Genomic DNA, 21,053 nt, shown 5'->3' on the forward strand with positions numbered 1-21,053 from the left:
ACGCATAAGGGATTGAGAGAGGAAAGATCAGAGTGCCATATTGTGGATCCTTCTCCCTAGCTCCAAGAAAAACTTTAAAGTCTACAGCCTTGCCTAAATGGAATTAATTTTTACTAGTATAATTATAATTATACCCATAAAATTAAATCAATATAGTGATAATGGTAATAACTCTCCAGTGTGGATATCTTCCATGCTTTTTTTTTGTTTACAGCATAGCTGAAATCGCTTCCAAAACTCTGCAAGCATAGCTTGTGATCTACAGGCCTCTGGTGGTCCAGAAGATCATGGCAAGTGGTCCACAGCTAATTTGAAAAGTCACATGAAAGAGATTACTGTTGACAAAATTTTCTAAATTAAAGTTCAAACACAAGGTCCAATGACAACAGGTCATGTGGTCTATGAGAAATACTGAGGGTCAACAGTAACCTACTGATTCAAGAAATTTGGGGCTACAGCCATAAGGTACACAAGAAGGTGATCTTTCTTTAAAAGCACCCATGTGAGGCATTATAAGGTGAATAAATAATTGGTATGGTTTAGCTCGATACACCTCTACACCATTCCCCAGCTGCCCTGGGAATGTGAAAAGATCTTTCCGCCAACTCTTACAACTATGAGGGTGGTCATTCCCAATCCCACGGTAATCCATACCAACTGGGCTGTTTTCTTGTTTGAAATCCAATCTTTTCTGACATTTTTCTGGCTATCTATAGGTTAAGTCATAAGAAGCAGCCAACGGAAGAGAAAGGGGTATGAAAATAAGCACAAAATAAACAAGAGATTGTCCATGAGAAATATCAACTTGAACAAACAGATATAGAGAGAGTGGTAAAACTTCAGAGAATATACCTGCCAGCAAACATGGTTTCAGCCTGAGCTGCAATTTCATCTATGTCAGGAACAATTGCTGGGGAAAAAAACAAAATAAAAATTTTAAAAAAGCCCAATCATGCCAGCGATCATTGTTTAAACTGCTCTGTTCCTCTTTAAAGTAGATGTTATCATGTAAAGGTTTAACTACACATCCCTCAACTAGGCAAAATTCACTATCAGCAAGAGTAGTAGGGAAGAAACAGGACATGGGGCAGAGTTAAATTGTGTATTACTACTACTGACGAAGAATCAAATTGCAGCGATGAACCACAGCCCCATTGTGCTTGGAGCTGTACAAACCACCACCAGCGACCCACAAATGACACAGAATATGAAACTTCTAAATTTTTTTGTTAGATGAGCCAACTCTCAGAAAGCAGAGACATGAGCTTTAGAACATTTATCAGGAAGCAAACCACAGAATCACAGAATGGTAGGGTTTGAAGCGACCTCTGGAGATCATATAATCCAACCCCCTGCTAAAGCAGGTTCCCCTAGAGCAGGTTGCACAGAGTTGCATCCAGGCAGGTTGTGAATGTCTCCAGAGAAGGAGACTCCACAGCCTCTCTGGGCAGCCTGTCCCAGCGCTCTGTCACCCTCAAAGTAAAAAAGCTTTTCCTCATATTCAGAGGGAACCTCCCGTGTGGCAGTTTGTGCCCGTTGCCCCTTGTCCTGTCGCACCTGGGCACCTCTGAGAAGAGCCTGGCCCCATCCTCTGGACACTCACCCTTCAGGTATTTGTAGGCACTGGTAAGGTCCCCTCTCAGCCTTCCCTTCTCCTGGCTACACAGGCCCAGCTCTCTCAGCCGTTCTTCAGCAGGGAGCTGCTCCAGTCCCCTCATCATCCTGGTAGCCCTCCGCTGGGCCCTGCCCAGTCGTTCCCCGTCTCTCTTGAACTGGGGAGCCCAGAACTGGACACAGCTCTCCAGGTGTGGCCTCACCAGGGCAGAGTGGAGGGGGAGGATCTCCTCCCTTGAGCTCCTGGCCACGCTCCTCCTAATGCACCCGGGGATCCCATTGGCATTCGTGGCCACACGGGCACACAGCTGGCTCGAGGGAAACTTGCTGCCCACCGCAGCTCCCAGGGCCTTCTCTGCAGAGCTGCCTCCCAGCAGGGCAGCCCCAGCCTGTACTGGTGCATGGGGCTGTTCCTTCCCAGGTGCAGGACCCTACACTTGCCTTTGTTGAACTTCATTGTGTTCCATCTCTAGAGACAACCTTCAGCCCGTTCAGGTCTCGCTGAATGGCAGCACAGCCTTCTGGTGAATCAGCCACTCCTCCCAGCTGTGTATCACCAGCAAACGTGCTGCGGCTACGCTCTGTCCCTTCACCCAGGTCATTGATGAGTAAGCTGAGCAGGACTGGACCCAGTACGGAGCCCTGGGGAACACCGCTAGCCACAGGCCTCCAGCTAGACTCTGTGCTGCTGATCATTTACTCACGGTCATTTTGCTTTAGAATAGCTTTAAAATGACTTAGTACTAAAGACTTTAGTACTCCTTACCTGTCCCTCTTTACACAGCACCTACAATTAAAGCAGTTCTCCCCTACTCACAGGTGGTCACACAACAGCAGTCAGCCTTTTGAGAGTTTCTGTGTGCACAGAACACTCCCTGGAAAGCTCCATTCCCAAACCACATTCACCTAACTTAAATCTGTCCTCATCCAACCCCAACCATTTTTTCATGATCTACCCTCCGCGATTTGTCATCGTGCAGTTTTGGGAAGAGCACAAATATGAAAATAAATCGCCATCACAGGAAAAAGGAATCACATTTTTGTTAGAGGACAGGCCAGCAAAAATCTTATTTTTATGGGATTGCTTAAAATTTTCATTTTCCACAAGCTTTTCAACTTCAAGTGCTGTGTGCCTTTCTGATGCAGTTGAGTACATCGTTTGCAATAGTCTACAAAGCATTATTTTACATTGCAATACAACAGAGACATTTACCTGATTGCAATACAACAGACATTTACCTGAGGCAATCCCTGGTGTGTCAGGTGGGGATGTTGTAGAGCAATCAACATTTTCATTGTTTTCCCCAAACTCTCTCTTATAGATAGACAGCATGTAGGATATTCTATAGTCCAGTCTAACACTGAGAATGAACTACAAGAAAAAAAAAAGTTTTAATAAGACTTTTCTTCTGCCATTTGTAACATGGGTTAGGATTTTTCTGTGGTGGCACGTACAGGGATACAGGATTATTTTGAATGAATTATTAAGTAAATATTTTAAGTAAATATGGCCACTACAAAAAAAGAATCCATTACATTCATCAGTTTTCTGTGATTTCTTTCTTCACTCTGACCATCCTGAGACACACTGAACTCTACCCTATCGACTGCTGAATCCTAAGTAGCAGACCGGATTTGTCTGGGGGCTCCAGCACACTGCCTTGTCTTCACTGCCTATGAGACAGATCATTACATTCAAACCCATGTTGAAACCAATTATTTCATATTTCAGCTGGACTTTTAATGCCCCATGAAGATAAGAAGTGGAGTGGGGTTGAGAGTAAAGATAACAGGCTCAAGGCTTACCCTTTCAGATGCCCACAGCCAAAGGCAGCAGTGCTGCAGTAACTCCAGGTTCCCATGGAGTGAAGCGCAAGCCTGGAATTAACTTTTGTTACATTGCTCATGATCAGTTGAGAATGTGAGGAGCAAATAGCATTTCCTTCATGAGCTCCTATTAGTGTTGCCAGCACACCACAAAAAAGAAGTTTGGCTTTGGAAGCTACCACTGTAATGGCAGCAGAGATCCCCCCTCAGCACTCTGCTTTTTTCTGAACCTTGTTGCCTTTTGTTCCTCAGCTGTGAAATCAGAAACTCATGCAGGAAAATCCTAATTCAAAGCTGGAAGGGCTGCTTTTATATTGGAATAGTGAGGAAAACAACTAGGCTGGAAACATTAGCCCAATTTAAGGACTGACACATGTACATCCTACACTTCAACTGACTGCCCATCGACTGAGTTTCAGTGTTTCCACACTTACGCTCCTTGCCCACAGTAAATGCAAGCATGCAATGAAACAGGCTTAAGATCATTTAGCATATTTTTCAATCAGCGTGGATGAAAACACCTATGTTGTTACCAAGACTCAGGCAACAGGTGATGACTTAGCAAATGGTGGCAACCTGCTTCTTTGATCTCTAAGTCGGACAAGCTTCCCAGACCCAGAATACTGTAATAGGATTTAATTAGAACTATACCATCTAAAACCAAATGTCAGTTTAAGAAACAATATATATTCTTTAAAATCGTTGAACAAAAAGGAAAAAAGGCAGGGTTTTTTGGTTCCATGATCAAGTCACCCTATAACTGCACAAGCAAGATTTTTTAAAATAAAAATTTCCCAAGTCCACGTATAGTCAACTAAGTCTATCGGGCTTTTAATTCTGGCTGATGGCAGAATGGAAACTCTTAAGTAAAATTGCCTTTACTTAAGAGGATATATTGAGAATTAAATTATTATAAACTGAAATATTTCTTAGAATAGAATAGCTTTAATCATCATTGTACTAGCTATGCACAATAATACAATAAATCTAAAATATTCTTACTCACCTTTTAGGGTAACAGCACAGTAATGAAAGGTAATGTGATTTAAATTAATCTTCCTTCATTGCATATTAAACAAAACTAAATTATTTTGTATTTCTTGTGAACTAAGATCACATATATGCACACTTACTGTGATTCACCCAACATATGACAATTTGCTAATTTGCAGTAATTTGACCATGTGACTAGACTGCAACTAACAAGTCATTGTTTAAGTAACAAATTAAGATTAAACACTCTCCAATCCTGGGTGCTCTTGCACTAGATGTGCTGTGAAAACAGATGAGACAAAACGTGATTCTTTTGCCTGTGAGCAGCCAGGGAATGCACAGGACGATGTTGGTGTCCTGGAATCATCCTCCTAGGCATCAGCCAGTACAGCAAGACAGTATGGAGAGAAACTCAGCCAAAAAAACCAAATTAAAATGAGAAGCAATACACATGAATGGTATTATTTAGGTGATACAACTTCGTAACACTCTGTCCTTCACCATAAGCCTTAAACCAAAGGAGCCCCGGAACCAAAGTATGCGTATTGAGGGTACTCTAACAACTGATTCTTTTTCAGATGACAAGTAATTAAGGTAATTAAATAATTTATAAGCAGTCAGAACAAATCGAATCCTTCAAAAGTGACAATGGTACCAACAGATCTGCAGAATTTATAGAAAACACTGAAACACTCCTTCAGGGCATAAGTACTGCAGAAACTGGGATTTGATACACTGAACAAATGTGTGCCATTTCACTTACTAATAGCACAAAGTGAAAATTATATCTTAAGAGGCGTACTAACATCATATAGCTTGTCAGTTCAGCTGGGAGAAAATCGTATCAACCCTCAAACTATCCTCAGTCTAACAGTGGAAATCTGAAACGGACTTCAAACATGCATGACCTGGCATGACTTCAGTGGGTCTAGGTCCAATCCTGCCCTTCATCAAACTACTGTAACAGAAGTGTCAAATACTACAGTCAAGCAAGCTACCCCAGTGTAAAATGAGTGTAAAAGACACTGGAAACAGACACACTGTCTTCAGAAAACATTACTGAGACACATTAAAGGACAAATTCTGCCTTTTTACAGTTACAGCGACACAGTTTCTACAGCATCTAGTTCCTTCAAAAGTGAAGGAGCTGTAACAGAGCAAGGACAACAACTGTCTAATTGTTCACACAGAGAAGTGTTCTTCATACGAAAGTGTTATTTTTACAATTAACAGCTCGGTGAATAGTAAGAATGTAGGTAACAGAACTTGCCAGTATGTGAATAAGTAAAGAACTGTGAAATGACTGCTATGTGATATTCCACCAATCATTATTACCTGCAAAATCTCAATGATTTTCAGTTTGGTGTCCATGACGATCACATCTTCACTGTCTGAGGTGCTGGCTTGCTTGCTTGGGTGAATGCTTGGCTGTACATCAGGGGCACTGATGGGAAATATAGATCCTCTGCTTAGCACCATTTGGGTCATCATCTCTCCTACACCATGGATGGTCCTCATAACATTGTTTCCTATGCATTAAACAAAAACACATGTGTATTTGCCATGAGTAAAGCTTACTTGCAAAGCCATGTATCGCACATACACCCACGCTGTCAAACCATTTTACAGTCTTAACAGGCATATTGGAAAAACAGGTCCTCAATTTCTGATGAAAATTCAGAAGGAATTCATTCAAATTACCTAATAGCTTAGGGACAAATTTTCTACACTGATTTTCCAAGAGATTATTACTTACAGGTCAACAGATGGAAAAGACACCAAAATATTTCCACAGTTCTGTCAACATGTTCAAGAAATCATAAAAAGTAAAGCAAAAGAAATCTTAGTAGTTCAGCTAATCCATTCCTTTGCCTGAAGGCATATTATCTACATCTAAGACCATTGCTGAAAGAGGTTTGTTGAACCTGTTTTTAATGTTTAAGCGTTGCATATCCCACATTATACAGCATTCCGAGGCAACTGATTCCAATGTTTATTGTTAGAAAACTTCTGTTGGTATTTCATTTGTATCACCTACTGCTGCAATTTATGACCTTGCTTTGTAGACACATGGGAGACGTTCACTTTCCATGCCTACTCCCACTGATGTCTTCCCCACAACAACTGGACATACCATAGGCACTTGACAGTAAGGTTGCTTTTGGCACTGCAGAAGCTGGAAGGAGACTACCAAAGTATCTTGTATATCACACTAAGAGAGAGTAAAGATTTGAGGCTCTGCAAGTCAATCTCTGTATGTGTTTGAAATTACAGGCCACAAATCAAAGCCAACTGACACAAGAAGCTATACCCAAGGGCAGTATTTTTTCCCCCATGTGGCAAAAAACTTTATCCAGTCTAGTTGCAACAGTACCTTATCATTGATGTCAGTTCAGCAAAATCTACCAAAAAATACTGTCTGTTCCCATAGATTACACTGGTCTTATTTTATAGTGAATTTTGATATGGAAAGCATCTCAGTGAATCAACGACTATCTTCTTCTAGAGGTGGGGAGAAGAAAGAATGCTACATACCTACATAAATTAGTTTCCTTTCTTGCGAAGTACAGATCTGAATGAATGGAGGAAAGGAAGGGAATGATAGCATCTCCTTGCAGAAACAGAGTGCCAAGACCTAGACTACACCAAAGGCACACAAAAGAATGGAGGAAATGTAGCTTTGCTGAGGTAAGCCTGAATAGTTCCTGTATGTCTTTCAGTACACTTTAATCACCACGCAATTGACAAGTTTTACTCATACTAAAGAGACCCTCTTCCCAGATAATATGCTGTAAAAAGCCAAAGCTATATTTTATTTTGTTAGCAATTTCCTCCTCTTACGCCCTTCTTTCTTCAATCCATAGGGCTCAAGTACTGCATGCAGGGAAAGAGGATGCCTTCAGCCCTGACTTTAAAAGGAAAATACAAAGAATTTGGTTTTTCAAAGTGAATGAGGCAGATTAGTGTCGCATTTGAGGTCCCATTCAGCATCCAGTCTGATGTGCAATCACTCTGAACTGGTCTTTTGAAAATAATACTTCAAGTCCCTACAAAGGAGGGAAAAAAATGCATTTCTGACTTTGCATGATGTTAGGGAAAAAAAGCTAGAAGTCAAGCTAAGGGCTAGATCCTCATGTTAGGTAGGCATATAAAGTTCTCCTAACTGCTTACACCAGCATAAAGCAAATAAAATCATTCCAAATACCCTTCTTGCTGCAAAATGAAAATGGTGCATTTTCCTTTCAAATCAAAGAGAACAGCTGGGTAATAACATAGTATGGATCCATATCTCTCTCTTGCTCTCCGCCTCCTTTCTCCCAGTGTGTTGAACTTTTATTTGCATTGACCATCATTCAGTACACCCATGTAAAGCTAAATCACAAAGTGGAAAACCTTTAACCCTTAAAGTATCTTTAGTTAAACCAACTTTTTGCATATCCTTCATCTTAAAACTGTGAAATAATTTCCCTCATTCATATTATCCTGTCCTTAATGCTGATTGATAAGCCCACAAGAAGACCTAGAGGTTCTGCAGCTGCTTCGTGGCCTGTAACACCCCTGCTCTACATCTCAGTTGAGAAGTCATCATCTTCTCTATTACAACATGTTTTCAAAATCACTTTCACGCAGTTGTACAAAGGTGAACATAAATAGAGGCACTGCTATTTGGAAAGCTTGGGAATTTTTTATAAAACAACCTGCATCAGTTACCAGCTGATAATTAAACCACTTAAGTCTAAAACAAGTGCAGAAGACATTCTTCTCAAAAGCCAGATACAACTGCAGTTCGTTCCAAATGAGGTAGAAGAATTCCACTTCTGAAAAGTTCCTGCCCACCCTTCAAGACTGAAGTCCACCCACTGTAAAGTTAACAAAAAAGGTCGTTCCTTTTGGACAGAGTCAGACAGCAACTTGGGTACCTCATGTTCTTGGAAAAAGCAAGCTGGGATTTTGCCTAGATACATGCTTATTTCTCAGCTATCACTGGGGTGCTGCACAGGGGGTGGAATTTAACTCCTCCTGTGACCAAGGAATTAGTCACTCTCTCTGCATTTCAAGATCACCTCCATAAATGAGGAGACTACTTTCTCCATCTCTGAAAAGGACAGTGAGAGGCCCGATACAACAAAGGCTGGGAGGCACTCAGCTAATGTGATGACAGAGCCTATAAAAGCATCTAGGAAATAAAAAGAAGTGAGATGACTGCTGTCCTTTCCTCTTACCCATGGAACACCAGTGGTAAAAGATGTACAAACCAGTGACTGGTAGCTATGAAGCTGCTTCCCAACAGCACTGGCAACAAGGATAAACCCTCTGTCCATATTTCCTTTACTACTGACCTTCACGCAACTGATTTAAACAGCTAGAGGCAGGAAAGCAGAGGATTAAGGTGGTACTTATTATCACTGCCATTTCAAATTGTATTTCATTAATACATAGGAAAGGATTTTAGTGAGAGAAAAGCCTACTTAATCCAGTTTAGTATTTACAGCTGAAATGGGTAGTGACTCAATATTGCATTATTTCTGTCAGTAACAGCAGTGAGACAAGGTGTCATAAGTAAACACATCTTGGAAAACTTTTTAATTAACTGCCTGATGCTGATTGTTGAGCAGGCTTTGGGAGAACATTCCCAAAGTTAAAATAATAGAGCAACTAGAGCAATTTGGCATTCTTTTCAGGAAAATATTTTAACAACTATGTTTTGCAGGGTGCTGATGAAATGCAACCACCTCTTAGGAGCACACAGCAGCCAACCGGCACATTCATGCATGGCAATGAAGCAGCTGACTGGGAGGAACTGCTCTGTTCTTTAAAAGAAGCCATGAGGATCGTTCATGTACATGAAGAGTTGGCAGCAGCTTGTCTTCCAGAAGATCCTCCAGTAATCAGCACTCATGGTGCTCAGTGTTATTTGTCCAGCCTTGGAAGTCTCGACCATGTTAAGCATGGATTTAAATCTGCCACTCACAAACATTAGGGGCCAGCAGCAGTCTTGCTAGTGAATTGTTTCTTCCTGCTCTGCTTTTGTGTTCTCTTGGCTTTAATACACTTATCTCAGCAGGAAAGGGTATGAGTCTCTGAGGTAAGGCATGCAGAAAGGTTATTGCAGTTTAAAAAGTGACTGACTGCATGTTAACTAAGCCTGCAACAATGCAAGACAAAATACACTGGCTCAATAAAAGAGATTTAACTTCTTAGTACATATGCACACAATGACTAAAATAACGGAGCTCTGATCTTAGTTACAGCTCCAAAGTGCTTCCTGAATACCAATGCCCAAGGAAAAATTAACTTAATGCCTCAGCTAGTTAACTGAGCTAAATCAGGAGAGATAGCCTGTAGATGTGAACCCTGATTACTTTTGTGTGCACTCTGCTACAGATAAGTGAAGAGAAGCCTGAGCTGTGCCTTCGTATGGTACTGCCACCCTTAACCTGCTGACCTCCATCATTTGTTGTCTTCTTTGAGGTCAAGGTATTAACATTTATATAAGACTGAGAAGCGTGACAGAGAGAGAACAGTCATTGCAATGCTGTACGGTGCTTGTGCATGTAACCAGCCACTTCTCTCACCGGCAAACCACTGCAAAAGTGCTCAGAGCTGTGACTGATCAACAGAGGAAAAGAACGCAAGGCAATCTACATGAATCTTCCTCCAGTTTCCCTTCTTTCTGATTTTCCCTTCCTCTCCTTAACTCTTCCTCACTGCTCCTCCCTCTGCTGAGACAAGTCAGATGCCAAGAACCTTCCACAAGGACTGGACCCATTAGAAATTCCTCCTGTTGTATGTACAGTCTCACAAGGTTAGCCAATGGAAGAGTGAAATCACTGTGTGCACAAGTGGTAATTTAAAGGAGATGCAGACTGACAGGCACTGAAAGAAAAGGAAAGAAGAGAATGCTTGTCATGTTTTTGAAAGACAACTATGCATCTCCATTTCATTACTTTTTATTATAGTGATCACAACTTCCTAATGAATATCAGTTTCTGTCACAAAACTGTAGCACATAATCTCATACAATTTGGCACGACTGACATCACAGCGGCCTCTCTGAGAAGAAAGACTTTTCAGAGGAGTCAATTATAGGGAAAAAATAACAACCACCCAAGTCATCGAAACAGTGGATAATTTGACACTTCATTTTCTACATAAACTTATTTTCTTGATAAGTCATTTACTGGTTGCAAAAATTCTAAAAGTAGAACATAAAAGTAAACAACAATCTGCTATGTAATACAGTACGGATGGTAAGTGACAAAATACCATATTCAGGAAGAAAAACAACTAGCAACGGCAGCCTTTTCTTCAAATTGTTCATAGCCAGTCACTAAGCAGTGTCCTCAGCCCACTCACCACTGCTCACAGCATTTTAGGTATTTCACAAACAGTGCCGAGAACCGCGCGGTAGCTGAATGTGAACACACAACGGACAGCCTCCAAGACTGGCAGATACCCTTACAGCCAGTAGCCCTCTACGCCACAGATATTCCCAAGACACCAGGGAACTGACTCACAGCCTTGTTGATTGAAAAATTAACAATACACACCCGATCTGGTCCCTAGTTTACCTCAAAGGGACAGAGTCTGCTCTTACTAACGTTATTGTTCAGCCTTCCTCAACACAAATACTGGAAAGACAGACTCCTAGGACTCAATTTTCAAAACTGCTCAGCCAATTTTACCTTCAACAGTTTCCCAGCGCTCATCTCCCTACTCAGACATGTAAAAAGTGCCTATATTTTCAAAAGGTTTTTAACACCCAGCAGCTCTCATTAGGGACTGGAAAAGCTCGATACTCAATGTTTCTGGAAACGAAATACCTAAATAGGAGCTGACATATGACAGGTTCTTCAAGACATCTGGCACTTAATGACCAGAAAACACAAATGTACGTGCATCCACTGCTCCAACAACTTTCATTAACCTGTCCATAAAAGCCCAATACATTCTTCAAGCTTGCTTATATAAAGGGGGGACGGATGGACGACAAATCAAAGGTTTTTGCAAAAATGTGGCATTTCTTGCATTGCCTCTGTAATTACTAAGTTATAGAGACCACTCTCTGATGCCATCAGACCTGAGCATGCTTTTGACGAGGACACTCGATGCCTCAGCTTCTTCCATCAGCTTCTTCCAAACACCTTGCCGAAAATAGTTCCCTTCCAATGTAGCAGGGCCCAAGCCAGACAGCATGTGCTACCAACATAGCTAGCCATGTCACCATCTGTCCCCAGAGCCCTTCAGGCCTCCTTCCCTACCCTCAACCCAATGACATCCCAAAGCCTTCTCAGTCCTCCTCAGCCACTCTAATCTTCCCCATGAATTTAGCTTCTACCCACTGTAGCCCTGTAAAACCAAATTTTGCCATTGCGTTGGGACAGCTTTAGGCTGGTTTCCACGCTCACTGCTACATTAGGGAATACCTGGCATGTTGATAAAAGTCCAAAACTTTTACCATCATCAAAGTCAGTTTTCAGCAAAGCTGACCTTGCCTCAACGCCTGCCTCAGTCTAGCTGCATTCAACCAGGTTTTAAGATGGTACTTTGAACAGCAAGTCACTTTCCTGATGACTGCTGGAACAAGAGCTTTGACTCCAAACAGCCTTGACTTTGTGGATTTCAGCGAGACCGATACTGCTGCTCCACCATAAGCTTCTTAAAGTTTCAGTGCCATCTTAAAGCATGCAACACTGCCAATCCTTGGGGATCCTCTGGCAGGGAACTGTATGCGCAGCAATGTCTAGTTACCAAGGGCTAAATTAAAAGCCCAGTAGCAGCTTTAGCTCTACATTTCTTTGCCTTTGTTGATTTGGCCATATCCTTTCATGCAATTTAATTTTTCTGCATGAAAAGTTACAGCCATTTTTAAGACATATAATAACAACACTTCAGTACCTAAAGGAACATATTCTATTTCAAACCCTTTAAAGCTATATATTATTTGCCAGAAGCATTAAGCCTTACAGCTCTGTTTGTGAAAGAGGTATTAATTTTTACAGGTTTTCTACAGAGTTTGCTCATAAAGACTGCAGAACCTACCATAAACAGGCCAAGAATCACGCTTTATTTCTTTATTAGACCATTCTTCATCGCTTAATAACTAGCTGACCTCAGGTAAGCCTCACAGAAAACCTAATGCATGACATCAAGGGCAGAAGGTGAAGTCACTTCTACATTTTACACAGCCCTCAGAACTAATGAGGCAAAACAAACAGAAAAAAACCAACCCACAACACGTAACGCACATACACAGGGGCTACCTACCCCCTCAGTTGTCTGTACACTAGCACATGCAGCATGGGGAAATAAACAGGAAGAATTAGAGATCTGTGTGTGGTCGCAGAGCTATGAACTCATTGCAGTTACAGAGACACGGCGGGATAGCTCACAAAACCGGAATGTTGTCACGGATGGCTATGCACTTTTTAGGAAAGACAGGCCAGCAAGTTGGTGGTGGAGTTGCTCTTCATGTGAATGAGCAACTGGAATGTATCAAGCTCTGCCTAGGGGTGGATGAAGAATGATTCGAGAGCTTATGGGTGAAGATTAAGGGGCAGGCTAACATGGATGACACTGTTGTGGGTGTTTACTACAGGGAAGTTGATCAGGAAGAGGAAGTCTATGAGGCATTCTACAGACAACTGCAGGTAGCCTCATGACCACAGGCCTTGGTTCTCATGGGGGACTTCAACCACCCTGATACCTGCTGGGAAGACAACATAGCTATGCACATGCAGTCCAGGAGGTTCCTGCAGAGCACTGATGGTAACTTTTTTGACACAGGTGGTGGAAAACCCAGCAAGGCAAGGTGCACTACAGGACCTTGAACTACAAAACAAAAAAGGACTAGCTGGGGATGTGAAGGCTGGGGGCAGCCTTTTGGCTGCAGTGACCATGAGGTGGTGGAGTTAGCCTCCTGTGTGAAGGAGGCAGGGCAATAAGTAGGATTGCAACCCTGGACTTCAGGAGAGCTCTTTGGTCTCTTCAAGGGCTTACTTGGAAGAATCCTATGGGTTAGGGCTCTAGAAAGCAGGGAGGTCCAAGACAGCTGGCTAATATTCAGGCATCACTTCCTCCACAGTCAAGATAGGTACACCCCCATGAGTAAGAAACCAAGCAAAGGGGGCAGGAGGTCTGCATGGATGAGCAAGGAGCTTCTGGCAAACCTCAATCAGAAAAAGCAAGTTTACAGAATGTGGAAAAAGGGACAGGCTACTTCCGAGGAATATAGAACCACTGTCAGAACATGCAGGGATGCAACGAGAAGGCGAAGATCTGTTTGGAATTACATCTCACAAGGGATGTCAAGAACAACAAGAAGGGCTTCTTCAAGTACATCAGTAGGAAAAGGATGACTAGGGAAAACATGGGCCCACTGCTGAATGAGGTGGCTGCCCTGGTGACAAAGGATACAGAGAAGGTGGAGCTACTGAATGCCACCTTTGCTTCAGTCTTTGCTGCTAAGGCTACCCCTCAGGAATCCCAAACCCGGGAAGCAAGAGAGAAAGTCTGGTGAAAGGAAGACTTTCCCTTAAGTCGAGGAGGATCGGGTTAGAGATCATTTAGGCAAAACTGACACTCACAGATCCACGGGCACGAATGGGATGCACCCCTGAATGTGAGGGAGCTGACAGATGTTATTGCTAAGACACTGTCCATATTCTTTGAAAGGTCACGGAAAACAGGAGAGGTGCCTGAGGACTGGAGGAAAGCCAATGTCACACCAGTCTTCAAAAAGGACAAAAAGGAGGACCTTAGAGGCCAGTCAGCCTCACCTCCATCCCTCAAAAAGTGATGGAACAGCTACTCCTGGAAATCATCTTAAGGCATGTGGAAGAAAAGAAGGTTATCAGTAGTAGCCAACATGGATTCACCAAGGGGAAATCATGCCTGACCAATCCAATAGCCTTCTGTGATGGAATGACTGGCTAAGAAGATGAGCGGAGAGCAGTGGATGTTGTCTACCTTGACTTCTCTCGTAACATACTCATAAGTAAGCTCAGGAAGTGTGGGTTAAAAGTGGACAGCGAGGTGGACTGAAAACTGACTGAATGGCAGAGCTCAAAGGGTTGTGATCAGCAGCACAGAGTCTAGCCGGAGGCCTGTGGCTAGCGGTGTTCCCCAGGGCTCCGTACTGGGTCCAGTCCTGCTCAGCTTACTCATCAATGACCTGGGTGAAGGGACAGAGAGTACCCGCAGCACGTTTGCTGGTGATACACAGCTGGGAGGAGTGGCTGATTCACCAGAAGGCTGTGCTGCCATTCAGCGGGACCTGAATGGGCTGAAGGCTGTCTCTAGAGATGGAACACAATGAAGTTCAACAAAGGCAAGTGTAGGGTCCTGCACCTGGGAAGGAACAGCCCCATGCACCAGTACAGGCTGGGGCTGCCCTGCTGGGAGGCAGCTCTGCAGAGAAGGCCCTGGGAGCTGCGGTGGGCAGCAAGTTCCCCTCGAGCCAGCTGTGTGCCTGTGTGGCCACGAATGCCAATGGGATCCCCGGGTGCATTAGGAGGACCATGGCCAGGAGCTCAAGGGAGGAGATCCTCCCCCTCCACTCTGCCCTGGTGAGGCCACACCTGGAGAGCTGTGTCCAGTTCTGGGCTCCCCAGTTCAAGAGAGACGGGGAACGACTGGGCAGGGCCCAGCGGAGGGCTACCAGGATGATGAGGGGACTGGAGCAGCTCCCTGCTGAGGAACGGCTGAGAGAGCTGGGCCTGTGTAGCCAGGAGAAGGGAAGGCTGAGAGGGGACCTTACCAGTGCCTACAGATATCTCGAGGGCGAGTGTCCAGAGGATGGGGCCAGGCTCTTCTCAGAGGTGCCCAGGTGCGACAGGACAAGGGGCAACGGGCACAAACTGCCACACGGGAGGTTCCCTCTGAATATGAGGAAAAGCTTCTTTACTTTGAGGGTGACAGAGCGCTGGGACAGGCTGCCCAGAGAGGCTGTGGAGTCTCCTTCTCTGGAGACATTCAAAACCTGCCTGGATGCAACTCTGTGCAACCTGCTCTAGGGGAACCTGCTTTAGCAGGGGGTTGGATTATATGGTCTCCAGAGGTCGCTTCAAACCCTACCATTCTGTGATTCTGTTTGATTCTGTGAATCTGGCCACCCCAGCCTCCACTCACTTGCATTATATCCACAAGTCCTCCCTTTTTGCATACAAATTCTCCGCTGCCCAGCCATGGTGAAAATCCACCAAACTTCACCTTCTCCTGACATTCTGCAGGTTCTGTTGCTGTTGCATATCCCCAAGACCACAAAGCAATATCAAAAATACAGCTTTCATGTCATGGACATTAGATGAAGAAAAAAATTACATACATCAGCATGCTTGCTTTGAAGGTAAAAAGCATCTTGGGAATCAAATCTTCTAGCTGAGTTACATCTATGAAACTGATATCAATTCCTAGAAAAGCAATGGTCTCTGGAATCACATTAATGCACAGGTCTCATGATGAGGGAAAGAATAAGGAGGAAGGAGAAATGTTCCATGCCAGAAAATGTTCCACGCCAGAGAATTGTCAGACTGACCTCCCCTTTGGTCTGACAAGACTCTGGACTGAACAGCAGTTGCTTCACTACAGATATCTGTGACTAGCACTGCTAACTTCCCTAAGGATTAAATCTTTTTTCTGTTGTAACCCCTTTTTTTTTTTTTTTTTTTCCATAAACTACTGGCATAAATTACTGTTCCAGTCTGCTAGGCAGCCACTGCCTCATTAGCTCTGCTAATCAAAGTATGCCTCAAGAAGATATTTCAAATTGTTAACCTGACAAAAGAGCAGCTAACAGACATAGACGCAAGGCTGAGAATTAAATCTGGTTCTCCTTTATCACAGAGGACCCACAAGCACAACAGCAATTGCAGGTCCAACCTTTGAGTCTAGTAGAGTTATCACTGGTGCTTCTAAGCAGTATGCATCTCTACCTGCAGCCAAGAGGGCTGGAAGAAAACACTATCTTCTTGCTCAGTTGAAGCTGAGGGACTAAGCAGACTACCAGAACATACCAAAGGGACAGAAGACAGAAGACAGTCTCCTGACACACTAATATACAAGAAATCCTTTGCAGAGAGATGGCAGTCCATCAGTGCTGAAGTCTTCAGGAAAGAGTGAGGGGTTCCCCTATGTGACCCCTACCACGGCTGGATCCTTTGGGGTACATCAGGAAAAAGCAGCAAAGCTTGCAGCGTGACACAGGGGTGAGACTCTTCATGATACATTTCAAAGAAAAGTTCCACAATCTCAGGACATCTACAGACAGATCTTTCAACCCTCCAGTCTGCAGGAGGGATATGCTACCAAGCTGAAGACCCAGACATAACGTGAAGGAGCTGGGATACTTGCCTACCAGTTTGAGCAGGTAAAAGGAGGCATCTGTTGGGCCAGTCATGAGCAACACATTTCATGTGAGAATCAGAGAGGCAGGAGCAATTGGAGCTTATTATAAGTAGTTTTAAACATCTGTTTTTCAAAAAGACTGAGCATACATAGCCTTCCTTTGTAGAACCAAAGGGGACTGAAAGACTCAACTGATGTCAGTGGACACTGGCTCAGGAAAATTGTAGCCATTTATGTAGAACTCTTGAGGGAAAGACATATTCTGCAGATAACCTAGGTTTTTATCACTGAGGGATTTTTCAAATTCATGCCCAGCACTGTGAATTACATCCCACGACATATGCAGCTTAAATTCAAGGATGTATTTCCTTGCATGTAATTATTCTCATTCCCAAACAACATTAACTAAATAGCACTGAGCTGCATGGTAAACATGTATCTTGCCTGCTAAGTACTACCACGTCATTTCATCTTTCAGATCTGACATGCACTGTAGCTGCATAGTTTGACTAAAATCAGCTATTTCAAAGATCAAATTGCACCTAGAGAAAGATGTGCATTTTAATTCGCAGAGAATAAATAACCAGTATTGGACAAGGCAGATTGGCTCCTGACTCTGGAATGATACAGCAGGGTGCACTTGTTAGGAAAGCAATGACTTTGCCTTTTAATTAAAACTGCAAGAGATGATAATGTTCTTGAAAGGTGCCAGAATGACAGCTCTACTAAATGAAGTCCTCACTCTATCCTTAAGAAAAAAAATGCCTCTTTAGGATACAGTTAGAATATTTTGTAAACCTCGTATTTTTTAGAATCTAAATGGGAAAAATGCTTCAAATAACCTCAAAAAATGACTCAAAGTTAAAATCTGATTTAAAAAAAAAAAAAAAAAAGTTGCCTGCAACATTTTCAAGTTAATTCATTTTTAGGATGCAATCTAGGTAAGAAGCATTTCCAAAAATGTAAATCTTGTATTCTTCCAGGATCCTATCTCACAACTGCTTCTAACCAACTTCCCCCAATCTGTCTTCCTCAAATAAGGTCACGCATGAAAACTGCATGCACAATAATTGAATTCTGGTGAAAGTAACTGACAGTGGCATTAAAATCAAGCTTTTTAAAGGAAATAAGGCATAACATTTATAATAACGTAGGGATCTTTTCAGAATTTTTGCAGACAAAGATAGAGAAACTCACACACAACATCAAGGACTACCTCAGCCATCAGTGACTCAAAATTTAAGCAAAGTATGGAAAAGGACATCTTGAGGTAAAAGGTTAATTAAGTCTTCATGCAACTTCCACTAAGCCTAAAAATACATCCCATTTTGCAGATTTTCTTCAACAGTTCAACACTTGTCATATATACTTCCTTATTTAGCAAGTAGTTTTACTGAAATAAGTGGGTCTATTTAAGAAAAAAAATATTAAACAGGGAAGAAGAATCCAGACTGCTGGTTGTAAATTTCGTTGTTTCAGTTTTGAGGTGCACAACTCCAGGCAGGCTTCCCACAGTGAGACCCACCTCATTCTTCCACCCATCATCATATTTATATCCATTTCCAAAATCCTGACTAAAGTTTTCAAGATGTGGAGCAGTAGCCAAATGAGTAAAGAGCCAAGCTCACCAGTTCCCTACAACTTACAGGAATCAGATACTGGAAGCTTTTCTTGCTACTGACCTGGAACAAATTGATGTCAAGAATAGAAAGGCACTACACCCTATCTGTCCCCAAATTTAGTCAGTACTGAGTTTCCCAAAGAAATCAGTATTTATTAACCAAACTAAAATGCAAGACCTATCATGCAAAATAAATAGATCCTACCCAAAATTCTTAACTTCTATAGAGATGCCACTTTGGATCTACTACAGCTGCAGAATAAGAATTCCATGACTTCTACATCTGATCAAACCTCTTCTTAAGTCACTTGTCCTAGAACCTGAAAATCAACAGCACTTCTGAACAGACATAACTATTGAGAAAATACTGCTGTTAAATATCCATTTAATAGTAATCTATGTAATTTCACAATTAAATAGTAATGAAAATTAAAATATACAGAGCTCAAGCTGCTATGCAGTATCACTTTTCTGCATTAGAGTTACAGGATCAGGCCCCTAGCGCTTGATAAAATTTAGACATATTTGTTTATACCATTAAACCATCAATCCCAGGCATCATGGCTGGCTTTCAGTGTTTGTCAATACTGGGTTTTAGAAGTACACTTCAAAGCTCTGTGCTCAAAGTATGGAATACACGTTCTTACTGAATTAAAGCTAATGCCTAGACATCTGATCACTAACTGGATGGATTAAAAAAACAAACAACAATACAACCCCATAACTTTTATAATCTCTAAAACTAATAATTTACTTCCACACATTCACAGTGTATACACAAAATCATAACAGATACAATCTTACCTTTTTTTCTTTTAAAGAACATCAATGCAATGAGTTTTGTCACTCAGGGACTTGCCTTGAGAAAGCAGCTGTGTAAACCTGCACATCCCTGGAGCAATAATGTGTGGCAGGGACACCTACCTGCAATACTCTGCATTCAAAAGTATGATATGAAAGTTGCCAGTATTGGACCTGCCAGCAAGGATGCTGTGTAGTGAGACCCTTGCCACAGTCTGGAGACATATGGGAGAGCAGAATTTGACCTCCTCTAAAGGAAGGAAAAAGTCAAAGTCACCTTCACCCTTAATTGACTGGAGGGAGGGCTCCCACCATCCTGAACAAGGGCAGGGAACAAGCCATCTGTCTGTATTTTATGGAAGTTATGAATAAGAAAACACTTTCTGAAAAAAATCAATGGACCATCCCGATTTCAGAAAATGCCAACACATTTTCAAAAACCATAAAAACCAGGCTGAGTTATCTTCTGTTGTAATCGTCTTTACTTAATAGCCTAAGAGAGAAGTATTGTAAGTTAAAAGGGACAATAAAAAGCCAGGACAGGTAACTGATAAAACAACTAACATGTTCTCAACAACTCAGTTTTATAACAGAAAGAGGACACCTGTGTAAGAGGGGAAGGAGAACCTTTGATGCACAATCTCGTAAGTACTATAAAATTGAAAAACAACGTATACCTACAGCTTTGCCCGGTGAACAATCATTACTGTTAAGAGTGAGGGGGGATCTAGATGAAAATCCTGAGACCAATTTCTCAGTTGGCCTGTTCATTCCTCAGGATCCCTAGTGGGTCCTGGACAACACGGATGCAGACTCCACAGGACCTAGGTAACATCAGTCCTTTTGGGGTCAAACTTGTTTGGGTAGAAGTGACTGCGCAAGATGCAAAGCACTGTAGAATCAGATTCCTGGTCTTTTCTCTTCCTCCAGAAGATAAAATAAGTACAAGAACATCATTAAGACACATGATAATCTCATACAAAGACCTGTTCTATCAACCCTAAACATGAAACAAAGACAGGCAGAAGTTACATTTGACAGTTGACAATTCAGCCACAGCAGCTGTCTCCAGAATGTCAGCAACTACAGTACCTGCTTTCTTCTTGAGCTCCCTCTCTAGTCTTTATCTACAACTAAAGTTAGTGATGACTGGGTTTTGTGTGGTTTTTCTTAATGAAAAGCACCCCCATTTTGCTTGAGTAATACGTTTTTCAGACATGAAATACATTCTTCCGGCATGAAGTTCTATGAGCTGGGTGCTCAAAAATAGTGAACAGGAGTTATGAAACAGCTTGAACTGCTTCTAAATTATGCATCCTTGTGCTATACGCATCTTCATAGCCTAATACTGCCCATGGGTAGTTAAGTATGCACCTCCAGAGAAAGGAGGAGGAATGGTAAGATGCTTGGGCATAGCAGTTAAACACTCAGAATCATTCTGTCTCAACTGCAAAGTGAAAGCACAGATTATGTGTTTTATGACCTGTCAATCAGAAAAGGAGTGGGAGGCTGAAGACAAATGTGACCATCCAAAGGTGGGCATTTTTTTCTTTTGTCAAAGACTGTATAGAAGGCCTCTTCAGCAAGTCTTACAGCTATTTCAACATAAGAACACCTATCTCTCCGCAGCAAAATTTCAATGTCTATTTTTAAGTCTAGACAGCAAAGCCAGCATCTCTATCCCTGGTCACCCTTAAGATGGCAGACATGACTTCCAGCAGTCTGAGCTAGCAAAAAACCAAAACAATGGGCTTTCCAGCCATACAGTTGGCAGGAAAAGGGAAAAAAAATCCAAACCAACCCACAGATGATTTCCAAAAGAACATCAGTGGATTGTCACATGCTGACCTGA

General features: G+C 42.3%; 1 protein-coding gene across 4 annotated transcripts in view; it reads right to left on the reverse strand.

Moving 5' to 3' along the window:
* The window catches only part of ITPR2 (inositol 1,4,5-trisphosphate receptor type 2), a 268,236-nt gene that overhangs the window by 157,322 nt on the left and 89,861 nt on the right, over nt 1-21,053 (reverse strand). For all 4 annotated transcript variants that reach the window (XM_056342122.1, XM_056342121.1, XM_056342124.1 and 1 more), the window contains 3 exons: nt 5,770-5,963; nt 2,854-2,986; nt 853-910 (listed from right to left, as the gene is read on the reverse strand). In XM_056342122.1, coding sequence (XP_056198097.1) covers nt 853-910; nt 2,854-2,986; nt 5,770-5,963 — 385 coding nt within the window. The remainder of the gene's footprint in view (nt 1-852; nt 911-2,853; nt 2,987-5,769; nt 5,964-21,053) is intronic.

The sequence above is a fragment of the Falco biarmicus genome, chromosome 5 (assembly GCF_023638135.1).
Source record: "Falco biarmicus isolate bFalBia1 chromosome 5, bFalBia1.pri, whole genome shotgun sequence".
Classification (NCBI taxonomy): domain Eukaryota; kingdom Metazoa; phylum Chordata; class Aves; order Falconiformes; family Falconidae; genus Falco; species Falco biarmicus.